The 27,874-nt window shown below is 39.7% G+C and overlaps 2 protein-coding genes across 4 annotated transcripts in view; both read right to left on the minus strand.

Moving 5' to 3' along the window:
• Positions 1 to 2,435, minus strand: part of rabgap1l (RAB GTPase activating protein 1-like) — a 117,642-nt gene extending 115,207 nt beyond the window's left edge. The window contains exon 1 of one of the 2 annotated variants that reach the window (XM_054788520.1): positions 2,304 to 2,435. The gene's annotated coding sequence lies outside the window, so the exon portion shown is untranslated. Of the gene's footprint in view, positions 1 to 795; positions 815 to 2,303 lie in introns of those variants that run through there. The other variant, XM_054788521.1, reaches the window with a different exon arrangement.
• A 1,122-nt stretch (positions 2,436 to 3,557) lies between these two features.
• On the minus strand, positions 3,558 to 27,150 carry LOC129189238 (protein FAM163A-like). 2 transcript variants are annotated; one of them, XM_054790733.1, is made up of 6 exons: positions 27,052 to 27,150; positions 26,833 to 26,938; positions 19,661 to 19,765; positions 8,228 to 8,249; positions 7,774 to 7,888; positions 3,558 to 6,435 (listed from the first exon to the last, which is right to left on the minus strand). In XM_054790733.1, exons 5-6 carry the CDS (start codon positions 7,864 to 7,866, stop codon positions 6,037 to 6,039), a joined length of 492 nt encoding a protein of 163 aa, XP_054646708.1. In that variant the 5' UTR covers positions 7,867 to 7,888; positions 8,228 to 8,249; positions 19,661 to 19,765; positions 26,833 to 26,938; positions 27,052 to 27,150; the 3' UTR covers positions 3,558 to 6,036. The 2 variants fall into 2 exon arrangements, with proteins under 2 accessions (XP_054646708.1, XP_054646707.1); XM_054790732.1 differs by lacking the exon at positions 19,661 to 19,765.
• Between the last annotated feature and the right edge of the window lie 724 nt (positions 27,151 to 27,874).

Genomic DNA, 27,874 nt, shown 5'->3' on the forward strand with positions numbered 1-27,874 from the left:
CCAAATCTATTTGTGGCGGTCCAAATGTATTTGTGGGGGGCTGCCACAAATGAATGAACGTATGTGGACCACAGCAACAATCACAACATTAAGTTTCCTTGACAAGTCAAAGTTGTTCTAAATCAGGGGTGTCCATTACGTCGCACGCGAATGACCGGTAGCGTGGCTCGGCTGCGTGTGTGAACCACGTCATAAACATTACTTTGTAGATGTCATATGACATCAGTCAGCTGACATTAAGATCCCCCCCGATTCGCTGTTGCGTCACCCGGCAAAGACTAAGTGGTGAACAGACGACTCAATAAGCGGCACATGGAAATAGTACTTGAATGCAACTGTCATCTTTAATTTTCCTATCACTTGTAATGGCTAGTTATGTAGAAAAAGAGTTTGTTTGATGACTGTGCTCCATGTCCTCAACTCCACTATCAAAATGTGCATTTTCTACACTTGATTGTGAAACTATTATTTCATAATTAATTGGAAAAAGTGCCCACTGCTGAAACCTTTTTAATATGTCGCCTAGACTTCGGCTGCACTGTCTTATGCATAATCATTTTCATTTCTTGTTTATCTGTAATGTTTGACAGCAAATGCTAACTGGGTGCAATACATTAACTGTGTGTATAACGAACACTAAGTAGTAGGGGTGTCACGAGACAAGATGATACACGATCTATTCATGAAACGGGGGTCTACGAAAGGGGACAAGATGAGATTTGAAATTTCCTTTCAAGAAAAGTACAATGACAAAATATATATTGCCCTCGACTAATTTAATTTCAACTACATTACCTTGCATTACTCCTCATGAGGCCACACTCTTCTGCACTCTGTGTGTTCGCTAGCAGCCCCGCCTCCACTCACTGAGACAAAGAGACTGTGTGACTGACAAAAGGGCTCACTCCATTCATGCAGTTGTTCTATGGAACAAATGTGCCAAGGTGCTGAAACCGATGCTCTTCCTGCCTGTTTGGAGGCGAGAGATGAGGAAAACAGACACGCATACACATGGCAATGTATTGAGGCCGCTAATTTATGTATTTATTATCGTCCCAGGCCTGGTGCCCATGAGACAGTTCTTTTTTTTGAACGAGAAATCTTGTCATGTTTTAATTTTGCGAGATCTTCTGACACACCTCGTTTCAAAGTGTTGGAAATATGTTATGTTTTCCTGTTTTATAGTAAGAGGTATGTTATTTTGACTTGTCACTTGCAACTTCTAAATCAAGCAATCAACCATCTGACAGTATTCCAATAAGTTAAGGAAATGTTGAAAAATAATGTTGTAATGTTAATTAAGGGAAACATTGGTCACTAACAAACTGCAGAATTCAGTCACCCTCCTGGCAGAGGCCACTCAGAAGTGAACATTTGATCTTTTTGGATCAGGTTAATTGTGCTTGAGAAAGTGGCCAGCGAGTGTATGTTTTGTCTGTAAATTCAGATCAACATAACTGCAGCGCATTGTTGTGATAACCTGTATTTGGGCATTGAGGCATAACCACACACATCATACAACAAGCCCATGCAGACTCCATGCAGGTCTGCAAATAAGTAATATATCATCTTTTGTCTAATGTGCACATAACTACAATCTTTTGAGGATATAATAACATACTTTGCTTCAACTGTTTATTACGTTAAACACTACCCACAGAAAATGTCCAATTGTATGTTACAACAATAGTCTGTCAGGTTAACCACTATTGTGCAAGTGCAGCTTTCTTTTGTCTGCAGGCCTTTCTCTCAGCATCAGCAGCAGGACAGTTATGTCTCGAAGTGTGTCCCTTTTAGCAGCTATTACATGGGTATGTACCAGAGTAAATCAAAGTAGGAGATGTGTATTCAGGACTGATCAAACATACAACTAGAAAGAAGGGGCTCGACTGAAGCTGCAAGTTGTTGCAGACAATGCAGGCAATGCAAAATTAGCTAGCGTGAAGCTAACTGAACCATAACATTCCTGTCCGCGCTAGTGTCAAATCAGTGTAAAAGCAAAGGACGTGCAGATGTGCAGCTATCTGACAGAACAGGTGAGTGCAAGCTAAACAGGAAGTGTCAACCAGTGCCAGGCTAAGACCTGCTAGCTAACGTCAAGCTAACTTTGGCTAACGCTAACCAGCTCGAAGTCCAAAACATTGGATCTTCACATAGAGGAGCGACACCGCTACAACAACCCCAAATCACCCCCGATAAGGAAATAAGTACAACGAAACATAATTTCAAAATGTCTAATGTGACAAATTGTCACAGAGTCGTTAAAATGAGCACATTTGTTGACAAACAAGCTGTCAACTTACTTGTTTGAAGCGATGTGGAGTTCCCTGTTAGCTGTCAAGAGTTCACCGAAGATCGTATTTGCTAACAGGATGTATCACACTCGGCTTCAAGTGCACGTTTTCCGGTTAAGCGCAGATCACATGCTGTCACGCATGCGTACTCCCTCAATTGTATAGTTTTAAGTGACCACATGGATACCACGACAGTGTACAGCAGGGGTGTCCAAACTGCGGCCCGCGTCACATTGTAGGAATAAAATTGAACAAAAAATAGCAAAAATTCGAAAAATTTTGGAAAAAGGAAGAATGTCAAGAGTAAAAGCTGAAATGTTGATACTAATAAGTCAAAATAACATATGGCTTTTTCTTTAAATACATATAATATATATAACGTGTTTTTCATCTTTTTACACAATAAAAATATAAAAAATAATATATAAAATATGGTAGTCTGTTTTTTTTAATAAGAAGAAAACTAATAACAAATAAGTTCAGCCATGAACAGACCGGCAACAATATGCAAAATAAATGTTTTTCATTTATTTTGAACTGTCATATTCGACAAGTATTTTAAACTTAACTACTTACTACTAAACAGTTAAATTAGGGGTGTCCAAAACACGTCCTAGCTGTTTTTTTATTGCCTCTCAGCACATTCTAAAAATACAATTAAACCAAAAAAAGTATTGAGATAGTAAACCTACAATATTATTTGTTTGTTATTTTACAAAAAAAGGTTGTAATTTTCTGATAATAATTTGGTAACATGAGGGGGAAATGCATAATATGTACCGTACTATTATACAGTATAATAGTATATATTTGTACGATTTTTATGAGAAACACACATTAGAATAAAGTTACATTTTTTGTCAAATTAGGTTGGCATGTGAATAAAGTCAAACTATTTTGGGAATAACGTCGTATTACAAAAAAAAAAAAACTACAAGAAGACATAATTTTTTTTAAAAAAACAGCAAAAATGGAAAAACAAGCAAAAAAAAGTGCAACGTAAGGAGAAAAAATGAATACTAATAATATGCTTTGTCAACTATCACACAAAGCTGAGATGCAGGTTGTTTTTTTCTTGAAATGTACATAACGTCTTGGCATTTTGTGGGTAATTCTCGAATGCTTTTCGGAAGTCAGACTAATGGTCACAGCAGTCGACTCTGATGGTGGAAGTACTTGAAATGTGACTTAAAAGAATAATCACACAACTGTTTTCAACATTTCAAGCAACTACAAACCTTTATTTGTCAAATGTGTCTCGGATCATATGTTGATTTCTGTGTAAACATTTCAAAATACCCTCTCATTCTGTTTACATAAGGAGTAGCTAGTAAAGAGTTAGTTTAGAATAGTTCAGTAATACGATAACTAGATGAACAAATAAGTGATTCCTTCTGTTACAAAACTTAAATGTACTGATCACTGAAAACTATAGTCCTGACTTTGATAGACATATAACACTTTTCATAGTATAAAAAATGCTGATTGAATTAATAACTTTATAATAGTGTCCTGTACACTTATTTGCCCTTCCTTATCCAAAGAAAACAACCTTTTTGAAGCATTACGAGTGTAAACTAGATGAAAACTTAATAACACTGATGAATAATCAAGTTGCTGGTAATCAATTGTGTCACGTTTTGCTGAAAATACAATGGAAAAAGTCGTGGATGAGCACAAACCTCCAACGTTTTAACTGAAGACGCTGCTGTACACTATAATGGCAGACAATAGTTTTGATCACAAACAATGATGATTCGTTTCTAAAAAGTGTATTCTATCCCAATATTGAAATAAATTTAAATAAAAACACAACACAGATATTTATTTGAAAGATTCAGAATGAACGTGTTTGTTTGGTGACAGAGATTGTGTAGAACAAATAGTAAATCAATCGCCCCATTCAAGCACACAATAAAAGGACATCATATCACATAATATCCACCCAAAACACACAAATAATGAGTACCAGTCATTGCTTTCTTAGTCTTAGTTCATCTTAGTTGTAAAACTTTTTGCATCAATGTCAGTAAAGACTACGGCCCTTTTTACATGAGGGGCAAAGAAGCAGTGCCCCACCAAGTCCAGCTGAAGATGTTTACGGCCCTGCCAATGTTGTCATGTAAAAACACCACAATATAAGAGACTCAAATAATCTGATCAATCTTTGTGTCAGAAGTTTACAACCACTCACCATGGGCACAAATGTCATATTGTATTGGGACTTAATGGTTTATTTGAACCATTCTTTTTCCAGGGGGGTATGACTACACAAAATACATCTTCAATAATTAAAAAAAATCAAATTAGGTGCACGGGTTTGCATTTCTGTCATATTATACATCCAGGTTCAAATAAAGTACAGTATATACAGTAGACACATCCGCACTGATATTTATTTAAAGGGGCCCTATGCTGCTCATTTCAGGGGCTTTTACAATGATATTGGATCCCACAGGGGCTCTATAGGAAGTTTCTTTTCATAAAATACTCTATAAATCTCAAGTTGACGACGGGTCAAATCTGCATTCGTCTCCTCTTGGCCGAAATGCTCGGATTCCACAGCCTGCTTTCTTGACCTACTCTGTTGCAGTTGGTCAGGGTTGAAGGGTTTTTGTCAAACTTCCTTTCATCTGACGCTGACAGGATGAGTCTTCTTCCAGACCCTTGCAAAGTGACGACACATCCAAATATAGGAACTTGTGATTACATACCATCGTTTCAACTAGCATTGCTTCAAACTGACTCTCCCATATTATCTAAATCAACAATTCTCCTTCTTAACTCTGACTTCCTTGGTCTTCCCCATTGTTCTGCGTATTCATCAACCCAATGAGTGCCGTCAAACAAATCCTTTTTATGCAGGCAAAAAGAAACTACCAGCTGCAGTCAATGATCCCTGAAGTTAAGTTACTAGGGCTTGGCACTTTCACATGTTACAAGACCTTCAGCACCACTTATTTAAAAAAAAAAAAAAGAGAGTGAAACTATTTATTGGAGCCTGAACTTCTTGTTTTTAAAAATTGCCGAAGATGTATGTTGTATAACCATTCCACCCTGTAAAAAAATAGCTCAAATAAATCATTAGATGCTTCAAATGAATATCACAGCCATGCCGACGGTGAGTGTATGTCAACTTCTGACCACAACGACACTCGTGGTGATTTGCCGGTAAGGTCATGTCTGCTGTATGGAGACTCAATCAGCAGTCATTTCCAAAATGATCTTGCATAGACACAGATCGTGGGGACACAAACTGCTGCAAACTTAAGCATGCATTAGAAATATCCAGAATAGGCAGGATAACAAATTCCATGACATACTGTAACTGCATCACACCATCCATTCATTTTCTATAGTGCCTGTCCTCATTAGGGGCGAGGGGAAGCTGGAGCCTATCCCAGCTGACTTTGGGTGAGAGGATGGCTACACCCTGGACTGGTTGCCAGTCAGTCACAGGGCACATATAACTGCATCACACTTCACTCGTCAACACTTTCTTCAATAAGTATGTTTTTGGCAGATACTGTATAGAAACCAGGATTTAGGGGATATAGCCCTCAGTCTGTAAATACAGTTAACAGTCAATATATAGTGTACTTTACAAACATACACCCCATGTACAATTACACAAAAAGGTCAACTAGATTTGAAAATTCCATCTTGTCGCATAGATAATCTGTCAAACAGGTAATTTTAGTTTAAAGCGTCCAAAAATTGCTTCTGTTCAGCAGCTTCAGTGTCACACTTGTGTGCTGATTGCTCGAGTGTTAGAGTAGAAATCAGGTGGTCTGCTCCGCGGGGCCTCCCTCAGCAGGGAGCCTCGGACGGCGGGCAGCGGCATGGCCAGCGCCTGGTTCTCGTAGTGTGTGGGCATGTAAGTGATACGCTCGCCTCCGTTTCGCATCTCATCGGCGGTGCGGATGAAAAAAGGGGAGTCATAGGGGGAGCAGGTGGGGCAGTAACGGCGACGCCCCGCTGCAGCTTTTCTGGGTTTGGAGGTCGCGGGCGGATCTGGTGGTGAAAGTGACAGTGGGGTGTCCATGGTGCCATCCAGGCCGGAGACGCCGCAGGCGTTGCATTCAAAGTGCTGCAGAGAGTTGGAGCCGCTGTCAGACCCATTCTTCTTACAGCAGTAGTACTGCAAAGAAAGCAAGACAAAACCACATAAAAACACGTAGTAGGTCAGTGTTTTCTCAACCTGAACTTCATCCACCAATTTAATTTGTTGTTTGGGCCTCAAAATGTGTCCCTCGGTGGTGAATTTTTATGTAGTAACTTTCAAATGCTCTTTATTACAAAAAAAATATTTTTAGAACCAATAATTCAATAGTCAACATTTTCATCCTCATCACTATTACATGACTAAACGTTTACAGTGTATATAGTGATATGACTTGACTTTAAGACGTTAATATTCACTAAAATTGTTTTTTTTTTTGCTATTACATGATATTATACATTTTGACATAAAAGTGCATGCCCAAAATTATTCACACACTCTCGCATTGCATACATATCCAATGATGTAAACACTGAGTTGACAAAATTGCCTGGGGGGGCCAGACTATATATTTGATACATGCACACTATCCATTTTCTATACTGTTTCTCCTCATTAGGGTCGTGGGGTATGCTGGAGCCTATCCCAGCTGACTTTGGGCGACAGGCAGGGTACACCCTGGACTGGTCGCCAGCCAATCGCAGGGCACATATAGAAAACAACCATTCACACTCACATTCATACCTACGGACAACAGAGTCACCAATTAACCTAACATGCATGTTTGTGGATGTGGGAGGAAACCGGAGTACCCGGAGAAAACCCACGCACACACGGGGAGAACATGCAAACTCCACACAGAAATGCCCAAGGGAGAATCAAACCTAGATCTTCCCGATCTCCAGGCTGTTCCTGTGTTGGCCAACATGCTAACCACTAGACCACCGTGCGGCCCTACACGCACACTAGTTTAAGTTTGTAATTCCAACAGTCCACCTGGAATTATTTGCCTTATTTTATCTGTAAAAGTGTCATACAATCTGCTATATGTGCTTGTGTCCCTTTTTTCAGGAGCACTTTAAACACCAGACCACATCTAATAAGGAAATGTAATTTTACAGTGTTTTTTTTTTACTGAGTAAGACACCCAGAAAGTACATGAATAAAGGATGCGTGATATCCAATATGAACTATGAACAATAAAACATGGACTATTAAAGACTATGTGAATGTTTTTTACGTCCCAGACAGTGCAGTGGGTAGGTTAAGGGTGTCACATCTTTGTTGACTTGTGTTTGTTTGGCACCATGGGTGAGGTCGTTGTCTGAATGGCTGCATGTGAAAAGCTACTTTGACTCTTGTATGTTAAAACTGGATGATGACGGGCTGGATGTGTTTGCCACCCCTGTATTAGATCATAATACACAACTACAACAGACAAGACCCGGACTCAGACCCAAACATAAAGAGACATACCTGGAGTCTACAGTAACAGAGCACAGCTATGATACACAGAAGTATCACTGTGGCCAGTATTCCTCCAGTTATCACAACAGTTCCAGCTGTCATCCGACCAGCTCCCCATCAAACTCTGAAATCAGTACAAGAAATGACAATAATCAATGTAGGCATCATAGAAATCACACACATGCAGTTGTTATAAATATTCCAGGTACAACATTTGATATAATAATCTCCTGATAATAGCTTGGTTGGTTGTGTTTACTTTAAAGGAGGGGTCAGGACCCATTCTGGGTGGGTCACAGACAGCTAGTCAAAGGTTACACAAAACATGTACCATGCAACAAATTGCTGACTTGTTTTTTTTTTATTTTGAAGTAAAATTGAGCAATATAGCAAAAAAATAAAAACAGTTTTGTGTGCTACAGCTGAAAAAAACGGTTGTGATGACAAATGACATGATACTCACTTTTTGCAAAGCTGCTTCACACCTAAAAGAAAACAAACAGAAATGACATGTTATAAGTGATAAACAGAGATGCATTCTATTTTTCATTCATTTCAACCAGGAGTGACCTGGTTTAATTCATTCACTCATTTTCATTCATTAAGACCTGATTTTATTGGTCATTATAAATGTATTCATTATTAATGACATATATATATATTAGATATTACACTAATTATTAAACTAATTGTCTTTCCTATAACACAAAGCTAAGATGTGGATATTTTGTTTAGATTGCTTAGCATATTATATTGACCTACATTACTTTTAGCATCTTTAATGCATAAAATCAGTGGCGCTTCTGGCTTGAATGACGCCCTGGGCGGACCGACGCTGTGCCCCTCCCAAACATTTTTTTTTTTTACACATTTACACAAAAACTATTTTTTGGAACTATATTAATTTCTATTTTTATCTTCGGCCTCCGTTTCTCCTCTTCTTCTTTCCTCTTCTTTCTAAATTATGCACCTGATGGCTTTCACTTTCTCTTTTTTATGTCTTGTTGACAAAAATAATAATAATTGTCATCTCCCACCATCACTCAACTAGCAGTCAAGGCTAAACCAACTCATATTGACTCACAATTCACTATTTATCTCACATTTTAGTCGTGAAATAACATGTTTGATAACCTGAAGACTGAGGAACAGCCCCCCGATTTCCCATATGGCCCATAGCTAGTACCGCCACTGCATAAAATGGATAAAGGCGGCCCTCAGTGGAAAAAGTCTGGTCACCCCAGATTTAAACAGTGAAACCGCCACCAGGTGGCAGTAAGAGACAGAAAATAGGCATTAAAAGCCACCCAGTAAGAAAAGAGCAGTGAAGGACAAAACAGGAAGAAAAAATGATGCAAGATAAAGAAGGAGGATGAAAGTTCTACAATGTAATGTTATTATATAATTGTACAAATATGCACACACGCACAGAACAATGCATCTTCTCTATCTTCTAGTTTGATCCAGAAAACATACCATGAGAATACTTCAGGCTGGTTGCATTTACATTATAAACCACTAAAGTAGGTCATCACAGAAACTCTCCTTTGAAATGCCAATGCATCTAAATCCTCATGTTGTGGAATCAGCCTGTTTGGACTGATACAACAGGGTTCCTACAGATTTGACATTTCAAATTTCCATTTTCTTTCCAGACTCGGTAAATAGATGTGTATCATGTAAATAGATGTGTATCATGCAAATAAATTATGGAATTCATCATTGGTTTTCATTATTCTGAATATGTATGTCAATATGTCACCATGTATGTTCCAGGAGACTATAGCTAGGTAATGTAGCTCATACAAAGAAAGACGGAACCCAGATACATCGTCGGACTTGTTGTCATGCTGGGTTGAGTCAAAAACATAGTGACACGTAGTGCTGCAGAAAACGTGGCAACCATACAACAGTGATTTTTTCCTCTGCATACGACACGACCGCCGTCACCTTGACCATTATGAGTTGTCGAGGTCAATGTGTGAACATTGTCACTATTCAATTTGCACGGAAACACGATCCACTCTGCGGGAGTGTACGTTGGTAAACCTCATTCCCTTGGCATTAAGAGCTGCGCTGAACGTTGCGTTAACAGTCCAGGCTTTTGGCCCAACGGTCAGCGCTCCCCTCTCCCATTACAGGTCCTGTTGCCAACCAAATGATGCGTCTTGTATTGATCTTGACACAGGTTACGCCAATCGATGCCAGCGTGTTTGATCACTCCCTCACCAAACCTATCTCCGTTCGACTATTCTGGCATCTTTGTTTACATGGTTTGCCTCGCTGTCACTGGCTGTACTGTACAGTGGTGGCAGCTAGCTAGCTAGCTAGTGTTATCCGCCTAGCTTCTGGTCTTCAAATTCAAAATGTGACTTTTTACCACCGTCACATTTTGTTTTTCAAACAGTCAAGCAATGAGGTTAGTTCGGAGCTTGTTTTTGTCCCACGGGGAAGCCACAAGTGGATATCACATTCAAGGGGTACGTCACTGAACAACTTTACTCGTTTGTTGTGATTATACTAATTATGTCTTGTCTTCAGAACACTATTTGTGTGTGGTTTAATGAACATTAACACATTGTGTGTCCAGCCTTATGATGTTGATACTATCACAGGGGTCTCCTATATCACCAGCTGATTTTGAGTAGCTTACTAAAAGGTCAAAGAATATTTGCTTCAACTCTTAGTAGTTTTCTAACTGTTGAAATCAGATTTTGCCTTTATATCATGACAAATGGGCACAAAATAGTATGCCCCAGACCAATAGCACTCATCGTAAATACATTGAAAAATGTACAGTAAATCCATGTGCTCGGTACTGGTATCAGCTGATCTCACTCACGGATGATCGTATCGGAGCATCCCTAATCACATCACGTGATGTCGCAGAAGCACCGTCATAAAAAATGTAAGTGAAGGAAGTGACGTCGGCCTCGCACATGCACAGAACAGATGATGTTTCCGGTACGGACTGAGTGGTGACAAACATCACCTGTCCGTTGAAGCAGCAGTAAAACATGTCAGCTTGTCAATATTCCCAAATGTTTTGGGTCGCCTTGTGTGTCAACACACAAACATCTTAGCTGCCCTAGCAAGAGCTGGTAAAAAACATAATTTTATCTTTAGAAAACAAAACAGTAGTAACAGTCTTGGAAACCAAGTCCTCTATTTTCCATCGTTTTCCAGACCTAAAAATTTATAAAAATCCAATTCCATACTTTCCCTTTTCCTTACTTGCATAAGAACCTTGGATGACGGGACGAGAAAGTATGGCAATGGAAAGCAACAGCTCATGATCCAAAGCATTCCACATCATGTGAGCAATGATTCTCCTTATTACAATCCAGCATAAAGCAGGCTATAATCTTCTTCAATGTAAATATTCCTCCCATTACTGTTGATCCTGTTTAATTTCAGGGCAGGTAATTAGCTTTAAGTGCTGTGGTTTTAGGATGATTGTCTCATCCTCCATTAAATTTCCATTGAAGTAAATTGGTGCACAGATAACTGGGAAAATTCAACACACACTAGGTTTTGCGGCATCTCTCTGTGATTATGAATCACAAACTCTCACAGAGAAGAAAAGGCAGTTCCCACTGGATGTGATCTGCACCACTAAACCACTGTCAGTTCAATTACAGTATTTATGTAAAACAAACGAAAGGCCATCTGGCAGATTCCTCAGAATATGATCCCGCATCGCATCATAATGTTCTGCAGAGGGTGCACATGCAAGTTTTTCTAAATGAATGGATGCATTTTCACTTAATTTTGCTGCTTTCAGTGAATCGTAACTTACTCTGGCATCTAAATGTACACACTTGCTTTTATGTTTGCAACAGTTCTTAGCACACACATGCATGCATAGACCGAACGACAGTTGGATCAGTCACCACTGGGTCCAGATTAGGGCAGCCCTCAATCCCCCATATTGCCTGGAAGCTGATAAGACACATGCTCATTGTCCACATACAGAATCCGCAAACATGCACTCACGTTAAATGAGGGCATCCCGACACATCAATTTAAACAGACAACACACTTTTAACACTCAGCAGCTCAGTGCAAGATCACCAACAACCATCTCATGCATATTTGCTTGAAGAATAGTGCAATAAACCAGTCGGATTGCTTTTGTTCTTGTGGTTTTCTCCTACACATCATTTATTTATGTGAGAGACACAGTCATTTTTCCAGACAAACCTATTTTTAACTTTCATGGCATTATGAAAAGTTTTGTGGGCTTTCTCAGGTAATTTCACACCCCCAAGTTGGTTTTTAATGTGTATTTTTTGCAGGAAATCATAAACTCTAGGTCAGGGGTCTTCAATTAAAATTGAGTAAGGTCCGTTTACGCAATTTTTTTCATATCAAAAGTCAGAATATTGTGTCCAACAGACCAGCTCATACAAATATCAATGTAATGAAATCCTGCACATCACCCTACAACCAGTGCCTCTCAAATAGTGGGGCGGTGAACCGTCAGGGGGTGTGAGAGGCAGGGAGGACTTTCAATATTAGTGCAGACCTGCCAACATGTCTGAATTTGTTATACTCAACATGTAATTAGACTAAGCTTGTACTTGTATGCTTCACTGCTCCCCATTTTGTTGAATTTTGCTGCCTTCAGTTTCGAGTTCAGTCTGTGCAGTACAGATAAATAAATACGTATTATCAGTTTCTCAATAGTATTTGAAATCGGGGTGGGGGCGAAAATATTTCTGTCCCCCAGTGGGGGCATGAGAGCAAATAAGTGACAACCACTGCCCTACAACACACTTATTTTGGCACCTAAATAGATTGAAAGAAAACAGGAACACATTTCACATAAATAATAAAACGTTTGACTGTACAAACTATGAATGAACAATGAATGAACTGGTACTGGATTCTGGAGGAATTAACATATATTGGTCCGTCCTTTCACTTTTACATGTTCGTTTTTCTTGATCAACTACTGTTACTTTTGAGCAAGCAAGCCATGGTCTCATCCGAAGATTAAGCGGCAAAGAAAACGGGTGGATGGGTGGTTGTCATTCGCTCGGCAGGTAAACAAACGATTTAATTGGTATATTTTAACGGTTTAGTGTGCACATGCACTCCAGTTATTGCTTTCTTTTGTCTTTGGTCTGACTGTGTTATGTGACTGCATATTACCCAACATACTGTACATATATTTTGCAAATCAGACTCATGAGAAAATCCCCCATCATCTGTCTCTACCTGAAGGAGTGCGGCTATATGGAGTCTTGGCCGTTAGTCCTCAGGAGCACCTGAAGGACTTTGACCATTCTGGAGAGTTTTTACAAGGTTGATTTTTTTGGACGTTTTCTGCTCGTTTCAGTCCTCGCTTCTTTGCCGCCACAAGTTTCATGCCTTTTCATGACAAAAACTTGACTCAAGGATTGCGTTACACCAAACGTTTAGATATTTTTTTGTGGCCTTGGAGATCATATTCACAGCATGTGAACACATTTCGAGGATAAGGATAAGAATTGTTCTCCAGCAGTGCAGTGACAGATCTTATCAAGTATGCAGAATTTTAATGAGCATAATGAGTTGATGCTGCGCTAGGAAACCTAATACAACGGCAGAGGCAAATGAAATTATGGGATCAATATGAGGAGTAATTGCATTTTAGGTAATGTGAGTTGGCAATAGCTGTTAGTGGTGGTTATTAGGGTTGGGCATCAAGTCTCGAGCATCGATGAGAACCGGGACATCGATTCTCCCAGGATCGTTCAAATTTTTTCATTTTGATTCCTAGTTTAGATGCCCAGTGCGCCGACTGGAGGAAGTAGCCACCAACACCAACGAAGAAGAAGTCGACGAGCACCAACATAGAAGAAGTGGCTTAACTTCATAATAGGACAGCTTCTTTCCCTTTTTCAGCAGTGCAGTTTTGAATTCCCTGTTGGTGAACTTAACAATGACGACAGGTGTGGTGTTGTTTCTGCCATACAGTGGGACGCAAGTGTCGATGCTGTCGACATCTACGTCCACCTTCTTTGATTGTAGGAAGTTAGCAATCTGTTGCTTTATTGAAGGAACATCTCTTGCCTTGGGTGTGATTTGGAGCCCTGTGATGACCACGTCGTTCATTCGTGCATTCTGATCCATCTCATCAATCAAGATTTTCATTTGCTTAGTGATATTTACCTTTGCTTCTTTCTCTTCCTCAAGGGTGGTGCAAAAGGCAGCATTATCCTTCAATAGTGCCTTGATGTCATCCTGTAGAATGTTGATATCATTGAATAATGCTCTATTTTCTTCCATAGGGGGGTTAACCTCCTTAAGAGCAGCGCGTGAGACAGCTTCCATAGGGTTTCTAGCCTCCTTAAGAACAGCACGCAAGAGAGCATTGTCTTCCAATAATTCCCTGATATCATCCTGCAGAACCCTAACACCCTTGCATAATGCTGTATTTTCTTTAGGGTTTTTAGCGTCCCTACGAGCAGCACACAAGGCAGCATTGTCATTCAACAGTACCTTAATAACGTCCTGCACAGCTGTGATATCTTCTATAGGGTTTTTAACCTCCTTAAAAGCAGCACTCAAGTCCACATTTTCATCTTGCAAGTCCTTGACCTCTTCACTTAGCCTTTCTCAGTGCTCTATTTTCTTCCATAATGTTTGTGATAGCCTTGTTCAGTGCATTATTTTTTTCCGCAATGTTCGTGACACCAAAAAGGACATCGATGATCATTTCATGGAGGTTATCGTGATTAAGGTTCATTTCTGCTTTCAGAAGCGATATATCCATTCTTATATTTGCACGATTTTGCACTGATTTTGATTGCAGATTCTCATTTTCTTGCATTCTTTGTAATAGAGTAATCTCTGGTGTCTTCTTGAGAAAATCTTTGAGTCCTGGAGTAGTGTTTTTATCTGATTTTGAGTCCGTAGATCCAGAGCCAATATCATTTTGCTTTGTGTTTGGCATTGTTGCTAGGCAACCGTTTTGAACTTCAGCGGTTAGCTTGACTTGCTAGCATGTATCGACACTTGTAACCAGTTTATTTCAAGGAATCTGTACCTCTCGCCTATCCAAGTTAAGTTGGGGGATTCAGCAAGCAGTGCTGATCTTGTGTTCATTAAGTGTAGTGAGGAAAGCACCAACTTGTTTAAAGTTTCCAGTATCTTCAACTCAGCTCCGGCCATACACGTCCTTCCCAGTCGAGGGAATTTTTTTTTTTTAAAGCATCTTTTGTGAAAGTGTACTCCTGTGAAAATGAGAAATTCATATTAAAGTTATTTAGAAAAAGTTCATATCATGAAGAAATTCATGGGGAAGTTAAGACATTCCATCCAAAAAGTCCAGTTTCATTTCATCCAGTTAGCGCCCTAATTCAAACCATGCAAACTTTTATGACCCTGCCTCTTGAAAGCATCTGGATCGAGAATCGTTAGGAACCAGAATCAAAATGAGGAATCCGGACCTGGAATCATTCAAATTCAAACGATGTCCAACCTTGGTGGTTATTGCATTTATAAATCCATCCATCCATCTTCTATGCCGCTTATCCTCATTAGGGTCACGGGTATGCTGGAGCCTATCCCAGCTGACTTTGGGCAAGAGGCAGGGTACACCCTGGATTGGTCGCCAGCCAATCGCAGGGCACATACAGACAAACAACCATTCACATTCATAGACAATATGGACAATTTTGAGTCACCAATTAACCTAACATGCATGTTTTTGGAATGTGGGAGGAAACCGGAGTACCCGGAGAAAACCCACGGACGCACGAGGAGAAAATGCAAACTCTACACAGAGATGACATTTATAAATGAAGTCGGGAATTCTATATTGTTTTCCTCTGTGTTTGTGTGCATGTGCAGAGACAAATGCGTAAAGCAGAAAATATGACATAGGTGTTTGTCCTAGTGTGATAATAAATGGTAAACGCTGACGTTCTATCAAACCGTCTGGAGACATTCAGAGAAAAAAACTAAATGACATTGCTCTTAACTTTTCACCTCATGAAACTGTATCGGAAGTGTTCTTCGCTGAATGAGATGTACTGTTGATTAACGGATAACCTTCAAACGGCACAAAGGGCCAAACCAAAACACAAACATTGCTCAAGCTTTGTTCTCTTGCCGCTTCAGATCAATCAAGTTTAATTACCTGATTTTTCTTGACGTCACTTTGGAGAAAAGAATGCAATGAATGCTAAGAACCGCAATCATTACAATCATCCTCTTGGGCCAGTAAAGAAACCGACTCTGTCTGCCAAAGATAGAGAAACAGTAGTGTGCATCTATTTTCGTCATTTTTTGCAAATGTTGAAAGCTTGGAACCCCAGCTCACCAGATACTAGAAATTAGTATGTCAGAGTATCTGGTAGAACCTGCTTTTACCAGTTTAAAAACATCTACAGCATCTATAATGGAGACATGTCAAAATGATACAAAAATATTGGCATCAAAAGGTGCAAAAGGGGGAGTTTCAAAGGCATTTCCACCGTATTTGAAAACTCCCCTTTTCAGTTTTGGCATTGATCCGTTCCAAAAAGTCCATAAAAAAGTTGACGATAAGCAAAACGTAGGAAAAAGTAGGCAATTTTTCCCATAGGAAACAATGTAAATCCTATTAATCTGTTCCAGGCAGGCAAACATCTTAACAAAAAATACATTCTACAGAGAACAATGACGACTGGACAAATGCGGACTTCCTGTACATCCTGACGAGATTGAATCCAATAGTGTTTCTCACCTTCTATCTAATTGTTAGCACTCACAGCTTTCTTTAGCCCCCATGGCGGGTTATTTAGCAGTCACACTCCATAAAAAATGCAGTGATTCAGCAACGTATAGGATGCTTTGTTTGGGCACTTGATTTTGAACGATACATTTTCAACAAAAACCGAATCATACAAAAACTTGGGTGTACAAAAACCAAGGTTTGACTGTACGGTATATTGACAAAAGTACTGTATAAAGACACGCAGACCGGCTAACCGCTGGCTGAGCTCACTTCTGAGCTGATCAAATAAGATTCCTAGTGAGAACATAATAGGCAGAAGAAGGAAGTGACATTTAAAATGCCTACTACTGTGTGTCACCCTGTTTTATGAGGTTCGTAGACGATCCAGCAGCTGCTCTTCAACACAGCAGCAGCAGCACAGCAGCATTGAACGCACACCCAGAATAGCGACGGTGGCAATTATTGTACCTCCTTTCTGCTGGTCAGCACCATAGCCTCATAAAGCCAAATGAAACGGTCCAGCTTCTATCTCTGAAGAAGTAATGTACCACTGCCACTATTTCATTAGCATAAATTTGCATGGGCATTTGGTGTGTGCCTGGCTTAGTAGCATGACAGGAAACCTTGTTGAAAAAAAGAAGAATTTACTGTTGTCATTTTCTTCCACTCCAACTACTATCAGTGTGCAAATACACTGAACTCATACAACTACGCACATTGTAGGTTAAAAAACCCTTACATTCAATAACTAATACAATAGAACACAGGACAGAAATCCAAACAAAAAAAAGTGTAAACTGTGAATATATATTTACCCTCCAATCTAAAACCAATTAAATGTGTGAGCCTATAAGAAACATGACCTCCCAACTGGCTTAAAGCAAACCTTTTTTGTCAGTATTTACTATTATCATGTTAGGTAACCAATTTTTTACAAAGGCTTTGGGAAAAGACAACTAACCAGTGAACCTACTGTTACTAGTCAGGCAGAAACTTAGAAGAATGAAGCTACAGAGACACATTGCAACACCCCACTTGCAGTTTTTAACATAATCCTGTGTGATAAAACAATTTTTAAAGTGGTGTTGATTATATACTGTAGATATATAATTCTCTTATTGTCACTGACCATGTCACAGGTACAAACCCACAAAATGCAGATTCTGGCATTTTTGCATCTAACCTGAAGTGCACACGCAGTAAGATATAAATGAGAAGCACATGTAAGACATGGAATGACATATTTACAGTGTAGTGGAATGATGTACAGCAGTGGTCCCCAACCCCCGGGCCGGTACCGGGCCGTGGGTCATTTGGTACCGGGCCGCACAGAAAGAAAAAATAATTTCTAATTATTTAATTATATAATTTTAATTATATAATTTTTAATTATTTATTTTTTTTATGTTTTCTTTTGAAAAGTGGCCGGATTCTCTCTATTACATCCGTCTCACTTGACGCATGTCCATTGTGCGTGTGCTAACTTTCTTTCATGCAACACAGATAGACTACTACTGTATTTTTACCATTTTTCTTTCACCTCATATTTGGTCTCCAATGCTGATACTATGTGGGAATGCATAAAGCTAAGTTTTGATGACTTATTGAGTGCTAATGTGCCCATTTGTCTCAAGTTAATTCATGCTAGCGCACTGCCTTTTACCACACACGTCAAACAGCGATGTAATAATCTTTCTGGAAAAACTTGGCTGGAACTTGAACTGGTGGATGGTGGGCCGTCATTCATTTTGGGCTTTTAATTTGATCTTATTCATGTCTTAGTTTTACACAATACATAATAAATAAGATAATATTAGATCGCTATAATGTACGAACCCCCCCACCCCACCTAATTGGTGTGATCCATTAATTTAAGTTTAATTTAAGCACATTTTACATATTTTTGGCCTAAATTAAGCATTTTCAAGCATAAAAATGGCTAAATGAACTAAAATACAAATATAAGGCATTCAGAAGATGCAGTACAAAAACAAGATGCTATGTAGTATTCTACACTGGTCAGTAGGTGTCAGTAATGTTCTTCTGTTTGGTGAGGCACGCGATCATCAGTTTTGATTACCGAAACAACAGGCTTTTACAATAATAATAGCATAATAATCATCATAATAATGACATGGGCCACCACTCCAAGCTAAAACTCAACTCTGAATCCACACTTCCAGAACACATTTATTGCAACACACGTGAGCACGAGTTTTATTTATGTCTTAAATGGCTTTTTTTCTCTGATTATATCGAATATAATGGGTAATAGGAGTGTAAAAGGTGACTATAGGGGTGTTATTTCATGTCTAGAGGGCTGTAATTATGTAAAAAAAACATATTAGAAGGTCGTAAACTGGTTTTCCATGCGCTATGAAAATATTTGATTTATAACTATGGAATCCTACTTCACTTAATCCAAATCCACTCATCACGGTTGGGTCTGAAACCAATCAACTGCAATAAACGAGAGATTACTGTACTGTAATCTCCAAATGACCATCCTCTTGTCACCAACAATACTGATCATCATGTTTTATTCAAGTTATACACACAGTAGGTTTCATCATTTCCTGACTTTTTCTCTATGATGAGGCGCTGATGAGGAGGTCGAGGCTCCCATTCTGGCAATTAGCATCCGAAGACGTGCTCACTGTTTATGAGCTTCAAGCAAAACTTGCATAAGACAGCTAGTTCAATATCAGTGCTGAATTTCAAGTGATGAAGAATAAAATAAAGATAGAGATGGTGGATGTTTTATGTATTACAAAATGTAATAGACTAAACCATCAATCCATTTAATCTTTGGATGTCTAGTTGTTTTCCTTTCTGTTCTCATGTGGCTGAGTTTAGAGCAAGTGTGTTTCGTGACTGAGGACACAGAGCAAAAGTCTTGCTTGTCGTACCCAAAGGCAACAAGTAAATATTTCATGCATTTGTTTTATCTGTGACGTGTGCATGCATTTGACTGAATTAACTGAATTTCTGAAATGGTATTATCTTAACACAGGGGAGTCCAAAGTGTGGCCTGGAGGCTATTTGAAGATTGCAGCTGTTTTTTTTTTTTTTTTAATTGTGTTCTAAAGATGAAAGTAAAAACAGCACACACTCTACCAAAAACCAAAAGCACACACTCTATGCTGGTAAAATACGTGTAAAAGGGAAAAACGGATTTCATAAGACCTGACACTGTACATGATGCTGCCTGTTGTGCAGTCATGCCCAACATCCAGCCCTTGGTGCCAAAGGCGTGTGACTCGCTGTGGCGACCCCTGACAGAAGAAGAAGCTGAAAGACAACAACTACATGTTATACACATTAGTATATAAGTCTGTGTGTGTGTGATACAGAAGCCTGCTGCAGTGGAGCCACTTAATGTTTGCAGATCACAGCAGTCTGGGCTCCAAAGGCCTTCAGCAATGCCAACAGGCCTTCCTCTTACTGACCTCCTCCTCACCCTCACTTATACTTGTGCTTCAAAGCAACACTCACATCCACAGAATGCTGATGATATTCTTGAGTATGAGGGATGCTCAATTGCAAAACGGAAGACAGAGCAGTGTTGGTAAGTGAAGTAGTCATAATTGTTCGAATTTTACTTTAAAATGATGCTTTCCGTATAATTTCAGTGTTTCCCACAAGCCTTTAATGTATTTGTGGTAGTGGTGGTGTGTGTGAGTGTGTGTGTTTTTGAGAAGACGAACAAGACGACTGTGAGTGCTTTGAAATGGGGGGGAAGTTGAGAAGAGCGATACATGCGTTTATGTCAGTCTCTGTTAGAAAGCCCTCTGTGACACGTTCATTTGTTTCATTGATATTCGTCAAGCATTCAGATTTTGCACTTTGATTTTGTCCTCCAGCGCCTCAGTTACTGTATATGCTATGAGACGCAAAAGTGAAACATGCTGCCACAGCTTAATAAATCCACCTAATAGACGACAAACTGTCGTGTTCTTTATTAGAATATCAAATAATCAACTATTCGATGATTCGACTTGGAGGAGTTTGATTTGACTAATCAATCTCCCCCTTGAATCCTATGAAAATGTGATGTGATCAAGATTGTACCATTTTGACAACATGGAGGTACCTACATTTTTACATAGAATGTCTATGTTTTTGTTATAAATAGCCTATTTTGATACAAAATCAGTCTGATTTGTGTTAATAACGAATTGAAAATGACGTGTGTGTTTAACAGAAAATCCATACTTACGCAAGACGACGATGTGTACACACAGAGAAGCTCAGCGTCTCTTCCAGATTTGCAGTTTTGTAGTGATTTTGCTCACACCAGGTCTGTTCGTAGAGAGTAGCTTTTGGTTTTATCTCAGCTTTGGCCGTTGGATTTGACAGCGCCAACGTTTTTATCACCGATCTTTGACTCATCTCTGAGATCTCCAGAGTACCGGAGTTTGCGCACACCACCCAGCCAGGCGTGTCGAGAACGTAAACAAAGGCGAGGAAGGCATGGAGGTATGCGAGCTAAGCGCAAGCTGACACCACACAGACTCTCCTTAGCGAGCATTTTCCTCACTAATGTGCAGCGCTTGGTGAATAAAACGGTTACGACTCCACGTCACCCACAGTAAGAGGTTTATGGACTGCAACATCATGATTTTCACCGAAACAGCAACAACAACATTCGACGACTTGTTTGCTGTGGACAAAACCTAACAAAACAGATTTGACTATGAAAATCCTTTGTCAAAGACAGCCTGAATAAACACACAAATCTTACACTTCCCCTGTTATACAGAATTTATTTAACTTTGATGTTTTGTTGTTATGCAAATTTGGAGCGGCTGGACCGGAGCAGGAGGGGATAGAGAAGAAAACAGAGGAGGGAGTGCAGGGACAAGAGGAGGACAATAAAGAGAGAAACAAGGACAACAGCAACTACAACAATTGTGACAACAATAACAAAACAACAGTAACAAACAGGACTACATTAGCACGTCTGTGACGGCTATAAAGACCATGACGGAGAGGACAAAATAATATCAACAACCACAGTGATAATACTGCATTGAAACAGTCTAACATATTAGTAGTAATAGTAGTAATGAAATGATTAACTATGATAGCGATCACAATGACAATAACTGTAATGCACACAATTGTAATAACTATAATCATATTGCCGACATCACCATCACTGTAATAAAACCAACAACATAATAACACCCCAGTTAACTCAGTGAGTAATGTGGGGAAGTACGTATGTGCTGTGAGTGTGCATGTGTACGTGTGTACAGGTATCTATGTGTGCAAGTCGTCATGTACTGTATATACGGTAAATATGCGCAAATGCGTGGGCATGTAATTGTCACTGAGGATGCATGAAAGGAGAGGGACTCCCTCCCCACCACCCAGCAAGCTCCAACCCACACAGCCAGGCCGAGCCCCCACCACCAGAAAGCCAACGGGCCCGCAGGGGCGGGCAGCACCAAGACCAGTCCCCCCAAGAGCCAGCCTAGGAACCTTCACCTGCACTGTGCAGTATCTCGGTATTTATTTCACAGTCACACTGGTTGAATTTTTGTCTAAAAAGTTACTGAATCGATGTAAAGTTACTGAATCGATTTAAAGTTACTGAATCGTTTCGGATCGTATCGTTCTAAATCAACCAAAATCGTTCTTGACTCTATCGGCAACCATGAATCGTGATACGAATCAAATCGTCATTAAAACGAATCGTTCCACCCCTGGGTGGCACAAATAAATGGATGTACGGGAAACGTGAATTAAAATGTGTGCTGCCTCGTGTAAAGGAAAATGCTGTATCTGTCTCAAGTCAACTGCTTTAGTGGTCTATAACAGTGATTCCCAACCACTGCGCTGTGGATCATCATCAGGGCTGCCGTGGGACATTATCACATCATTGGTCTGAAAATGATTACTCTTTGTTAATGTGTCTTTGCTGGCGACATATCGTGACAGGCAGAACAATTATCTTCCACTAGATGGCAGAAAGTACATAATTAATCTGTCCGTCCACCTGGTGCCATGAATGGGAAACACTGGTCTATAATATTAGTGGACCAGCCAGGACATCTTTCATTACTTGTACCTTCGAACGGTGTCCAGAGGTTATACACATTTCCCAATTGTGTTATAACACGGTTGTGGTCTAACCGTTTTATCCAGCTCAGGGTTGTCCCAGCTGACTTTGGGTGAGGGACACCCTGGACTGGTCACCATTCATCACAGGGCACTGTTGTGTTTATTATGTACTGTATATACATTAGCTTGACTTATTTAGCATCTGAGCACACAGCCATTGTTGTCTAAATAGCTGGTAACTCCGATGAGTACGCCTCATGGAGAACATGTCCAAATTGTGGCCAAAGTGGTGCTGTAGAACAAAATATTGTGTTATTTTTCTTTGGCAAAGAAAACAGTATCTTGCCTCATTCATTCTCTACCTGGCGGTGGGCAGGCCCACACATCTCTGAAAGCTTTAACTTGTAAACATCAGGAAAAGGCTGGCCGACTGAAGCTGCAAGTAGACACTGTAGTTTACTGTCCCATCCTCCAGCTGCGGCGTCGTTAGGACATGACACATTTATTGTGCAACTACAGCACAGTTGACGTGCAGCAGCATCGCAAGAAAACACCAACCCGGCAACCCTGAAGGCTCCTCAATAATTTACACTGCACTTCTCGAGCCTGTTTTAGACCCTCTTACCCCAACCCTAAACAGACACGTACACACACGAGGACACAAATGCACACAACAAAATCAGTTTCAAATACAACTAATGACAGTTCAGATATAGAAAATACTTATAACATTGAACAGCTACATGTTCTTTGGTTTGGCCTACAAAGCATGAGCGTCCATTATTGATGACGTGAGGACTCAGCCCACAACAATGTACCTTTATGTCCCAAAAATAAGAGCCGCAGACCCTTCAGACTTGTCGGTTGAATCATATACAGTGGAACCTCGGTTAGCGTCCCCCACAGTTAGCATGTTTTCCGGTTAACGTCAAAACTTGACACCAACATACAACAAAATGTGCACACATTTGCTGATTAGGTCTTGTCATGTTATTAATACATTGCGTGAGTCCAACTGTGTTCTTTTTTTTTTTTTTTAATCACAAAATGTCATTAGCTTCTGTCAAACAAGCTTAGCTTGCTAACAAAATGGCAACCGGAATTGGAAGGTAGCATGTCGCCCGTCTAGGATGTCATCAGCGGTTCACTCACAAAAATGTTGACAAGAAAGACATTTTTATAGTTTGACATGAATGAATGATTCTAAATGCAGATAAATCACGAATGAAAGGGATAAATGAACATCTAAGGTTACTTTTACCTTTATTGAAGACGTGACTGTTCCCAAAGACATTTTCCCGTTTTGTCATGAGATATTTCTTGAATTTAATAGCATTTCGCACCTTCCTTATCAAAAGAAGGATACTTGCAATTTTTTTTTGGCTCCATTTTTGGTAACTGAGGTGAGAAACACTTGCGAATTCAAGACATACTGTAGCTCATGGCAAAACAGGAAGGTGGTGTCCGTGTGGCGTCTCGCTGCACATCGTGCCTTTGGGAACAGTCGCGTCAAGACTCATGAAGGTTAGTGGTAAAAGTAACCTTATATGTTCACTTACGTGTATTTATGGGCATTTTGAATTGGTTTCTGTTTGTGAAACTATAAAAATGTGTTATGTGTTAACATTTGTGGCTTTCTGGAAGAGATGAATTTGATTTCCATTATTTCTTATGGGAAAATGCATTCGGTTAGCGTCCATTTCAGTTAGAGTCGGACATTCTGGAATGAGTGAATGGCGCTAATCAAGGTTCCACTCTGCTATTTGCATACTGCACGCCTACAATATAATCATTAAATATATTGTTTCGCATACATTCATTTATTTGTGGCAGCCCACCACTAATAAAATTGGACAGCCACGAATAGATTTGGCACAACCTGCTCGGTGGAAAAATTGTTTGACAGTGTTTGGTTGTGATTGTGCAGGTATACCTAATGATGTGTCCTTTGGCCAGGAACCCAAGCACCAAGCCATCCTGTCTTTGCCAAACTTTTGGTTCAATAAACCACATTTTCCGTGTCGCATGAAGCAGGCCAAGCTGCAGACACCTCTGGGAAATCAGCCCATTTCCTGTTGCATCACATCTTCTGGGGACGGAAGGATTGACTGTGTGTGTGTGCGTGTTTGTGGGGTGATCGGAGGACAGGTTACAGAGAGGCTGCTCTGCACCTTCACTCAGAACAGGGTCAGCACATAGGACACATGATATTGTGCAGATTTAAATGTTATGTCAGGCTGCTGCCATGCACGTACACGCTCAGGACAAGACAACGCACATCCAGACAAACATTTTGACATGCTACATTTTAAAGGTCTCCTATTACAGAAAATTGAATTTTGAACCCGGATAAGCGGAGGAAAATGGATGGATGAATGGATGGACTTGTCATAACAGTAATATGTAACCCTATGAGCACCACACATTTGAAAAATCTCCACTTTTGAGGGAAGCAGCGCTCAAACGGTCGCTTTTGATGTTCCAGGTGTTCATGATATGATGAGCCCGCTCCGTGCATACACTCACCACCACACAAAGGACAGCACTGTATAAAAAAAGGGGAAAATACAGGCTTCGCTACACATCTTAAAGTCAAACCAGTAGCTCTGCCGAGTCAGTCAGCCACAGACGTGGAAGCTGTAAGTTTCATCATTTCCTTTTTTTCAGTGAATAAGCTAACCTAGCATGATGTTGCTGTTAAAATGTGACTGCAATGTTAGCACTGTTGCTCGCGTAGCTATGCTAGCGTTGCTAATGTTTGTGTCGTCCTGTTCCGCTCCCCGGTGTCACATTGTTGTATGTGATATATGGCATCTATTACGTTGGACAAGTGCAGAGTTACAGTGTGCATATAAAAAGTGTACAATAGAGATGCGCGAGTCATGATCGAGTCGTTAGCATCCATTAGCATTTAAGCCACACACACACTAGTGTGGGACCTCTGAGACTCTGAAAATGTGTATATTATGAGAACTTTAATGAACATTTGTATGAGACCTTTAATGTTCGCCACATTGTGTTTTAACTATACTTTACCCTAATAGTCTACGCAATAGTAACGTGAATTTGAACAAAATGGGAAGCTACGACGACTCACACTGACTGAATTAATACAATGACGTTTGCACACAAAAATTCAACAAAACAAGCATGGTTGGACTACAGCGAGTTACAAATATACTTTTTTGTCATTACACTTCATATATTATTGAATTACATTATTTTTCAAGTAATCAGGCTACATCCGGGGTGTCCAATGTGTGGCCCGGGGGCCGTTTGCGGCCCATGGCTGTTTTATTACTGGCCTGCGACACATTCTAAAAACACAATTTAACCAAAAAAAAAACAAAAAAAACTCACCAACGGCATAAATTGAAAAAAAAATCTGCAGTAATTTCACAAAAATAAAGTCAAAATATTGAGAGAAAAAAGTTGTAATCTAACAAAAACAGTCGGGATTATACAAGCATAATGTCGTATTGTTATGGGGGAAAAAATAACGTCATTTAAGTAGCATGAAGTTTAAATATTGAAGAACAATATGCTGTTGTTTTTTTAAGTCGTAGTATAATTATGTTGCGAGACAAGTTATAATGTTTTCTGGGAATAAAGTCATAACTTCGAGAAAAAAAATGACAATGTTGAAGTAATTGCAAAAACTAAACCATGGGAAAAAACAGCTGCACTTTCACAAGAATAAAGTCAAAATATTTATAAAAAAAAGTTGTATTCTTACGAGAAAAAAGTTGTAATTTTGCAAGAATAAATAAATATTATGAAGAAAAATCATGTAATTTTAGTAGCACAGAGTTGAAATATCAAAGAAAAAATCCATAATTTTTGTTGAAGTCGTAATATGAGAAACAAAACACATTTTTAAAATGTGCAATTGCAAAGTTGCAATTCTATGGGAATAAAGTAAAAATATGCGAGTACTACTGGAAGAAAACTTACAAAGAAAGTGTAAATATTTCGATTTTTTTTTTACTTCTTAGCATATCTACATGTGTTTAAAAATAGAGAGAGGCCATGGCATCCTTTCATTTTACAGTATGTGGACCCCGCTGGCCTATATACTCAACGGACACTTCATTAGGTACACTTGCACATTGTAACCCTGTGCAAGAGAACATGTTAGCTTTATGAAGCTTTATGACGGTCGGTTTCTCAGAGCATAACTTCAATTATGGGAAAGAGTCAGGACACACGTAGGTTATGTGTCCATTTATCACAATAAATACGTGTCTTAGTTTTCACTGTGATATTCGAATCGAAGGAAACACACGTACCTGACTTGGTTACATGGCGCGCTGATCTTGGCTGGGCTGCAACATCCTCGCCAACAAACCAGCACGGAGCAGACGAGCGAGCCAACTATGCCGTCCAATGGGCCGACTAAAGGTCAGAGAGCGAAGCAGAATTAAACATGGCCACAGCGCACTGAAGAAGGACAAGAACCATCACGAGGAGGAGGAGACGAGGATTCAACACGCGCGCTTTTTACGCACACTTCTCAGCACTCCGAGAGGACGGAGAAGGCTCCGGGAGACGAAAAAGAAAGATGCAACGTCACACGAGAGAGAGACGGAGGAGGCGAGGTGACGGATTGAGACGCGAGCCCGGGGTGGGCGGATGCGTACGAATACAGATCACATCGATACCAAGGGTAATAGTATCACTCCGGGACGCTAGAGTTCCAAGGTCGATATTTTTCACTTCCGATGGTTATTTTCGCAAATATCTGTGTTTTTTGTTGTGTTGTTCAAATGTATCGGGGGATAAATTATTGGACACAGCTGGGGGGGCAAAAAAAACCTATAGTTTGTTTGATTTCTTTAATTATTTTGGACAATTCACTTTATTTTGCTCAAACAATGGTCAATAAAAAGGAATAAGAAAATATTCTATTATTTTGTTTATATTGTTACATTCTCCTATACTGTATTGTGTAAGTTGATCACACATAAAAATATTTTCTTTGCCTAAAATGCAGGCATTTATGGTGACCATAATTATCATCATAATTAATTAAGATCATACGACTTCATGTCTTGTCTTGTCTTGACTTCAAACTTGACCTGGACTTGCACATCTTTACTTGAGACTTCCTCCCACTTCTGGAAATACATACATAGGCAACCACTAACATTAAGGCGCAGGAAGTCCATCCAGGGACAAATCAGCTTTATGGGGGTGTCCACAGAGGACACGTGAGCACACTGTCAGGTCTTTGGGGTTATTGCACAGTACATGTCATTTTAGCAAAGCCAATGTGATTTGAGACGTGAGTCAAATAATCCATGTGACAGGAAGACAGAAGACAACCCCCCC

This window comes from Dunckerocampus dactyliophorus, chromosome 10 (genome assembly GCF_027744805.1).
Source record: "Dunckerocampus dactyliophorus isolate RoL2022-P2 chromosome 10, RoL_Ddac_1.1, whole genome shotgun sequence".
Classification (NCBI taxonomy): Eukaryota; Metazoa; Chordata; class Actinopteri; order Syngnathiformes; family Syngnathidae; genus Dunckerocampus; species Dunckerocampus dactyliophorus.

Bases quoted from the DNA above. Each gene is read 5' to 3' on its own strand.
- LOC129189238 (XM_054790732.1), bottom strand. From the start codon at position 7,866: ATGACAGCTGGAACTGTTGTGATAACTGGAGGAATACTGGCCACAGTG. The intron at 6,436-7,773 runs GTATGTCTCTTT...CTTTCTTTGCAG, and splicing joins TCTGTTACTGTAGACTCCAG to TACTACTGCTGTAAGAAGAA.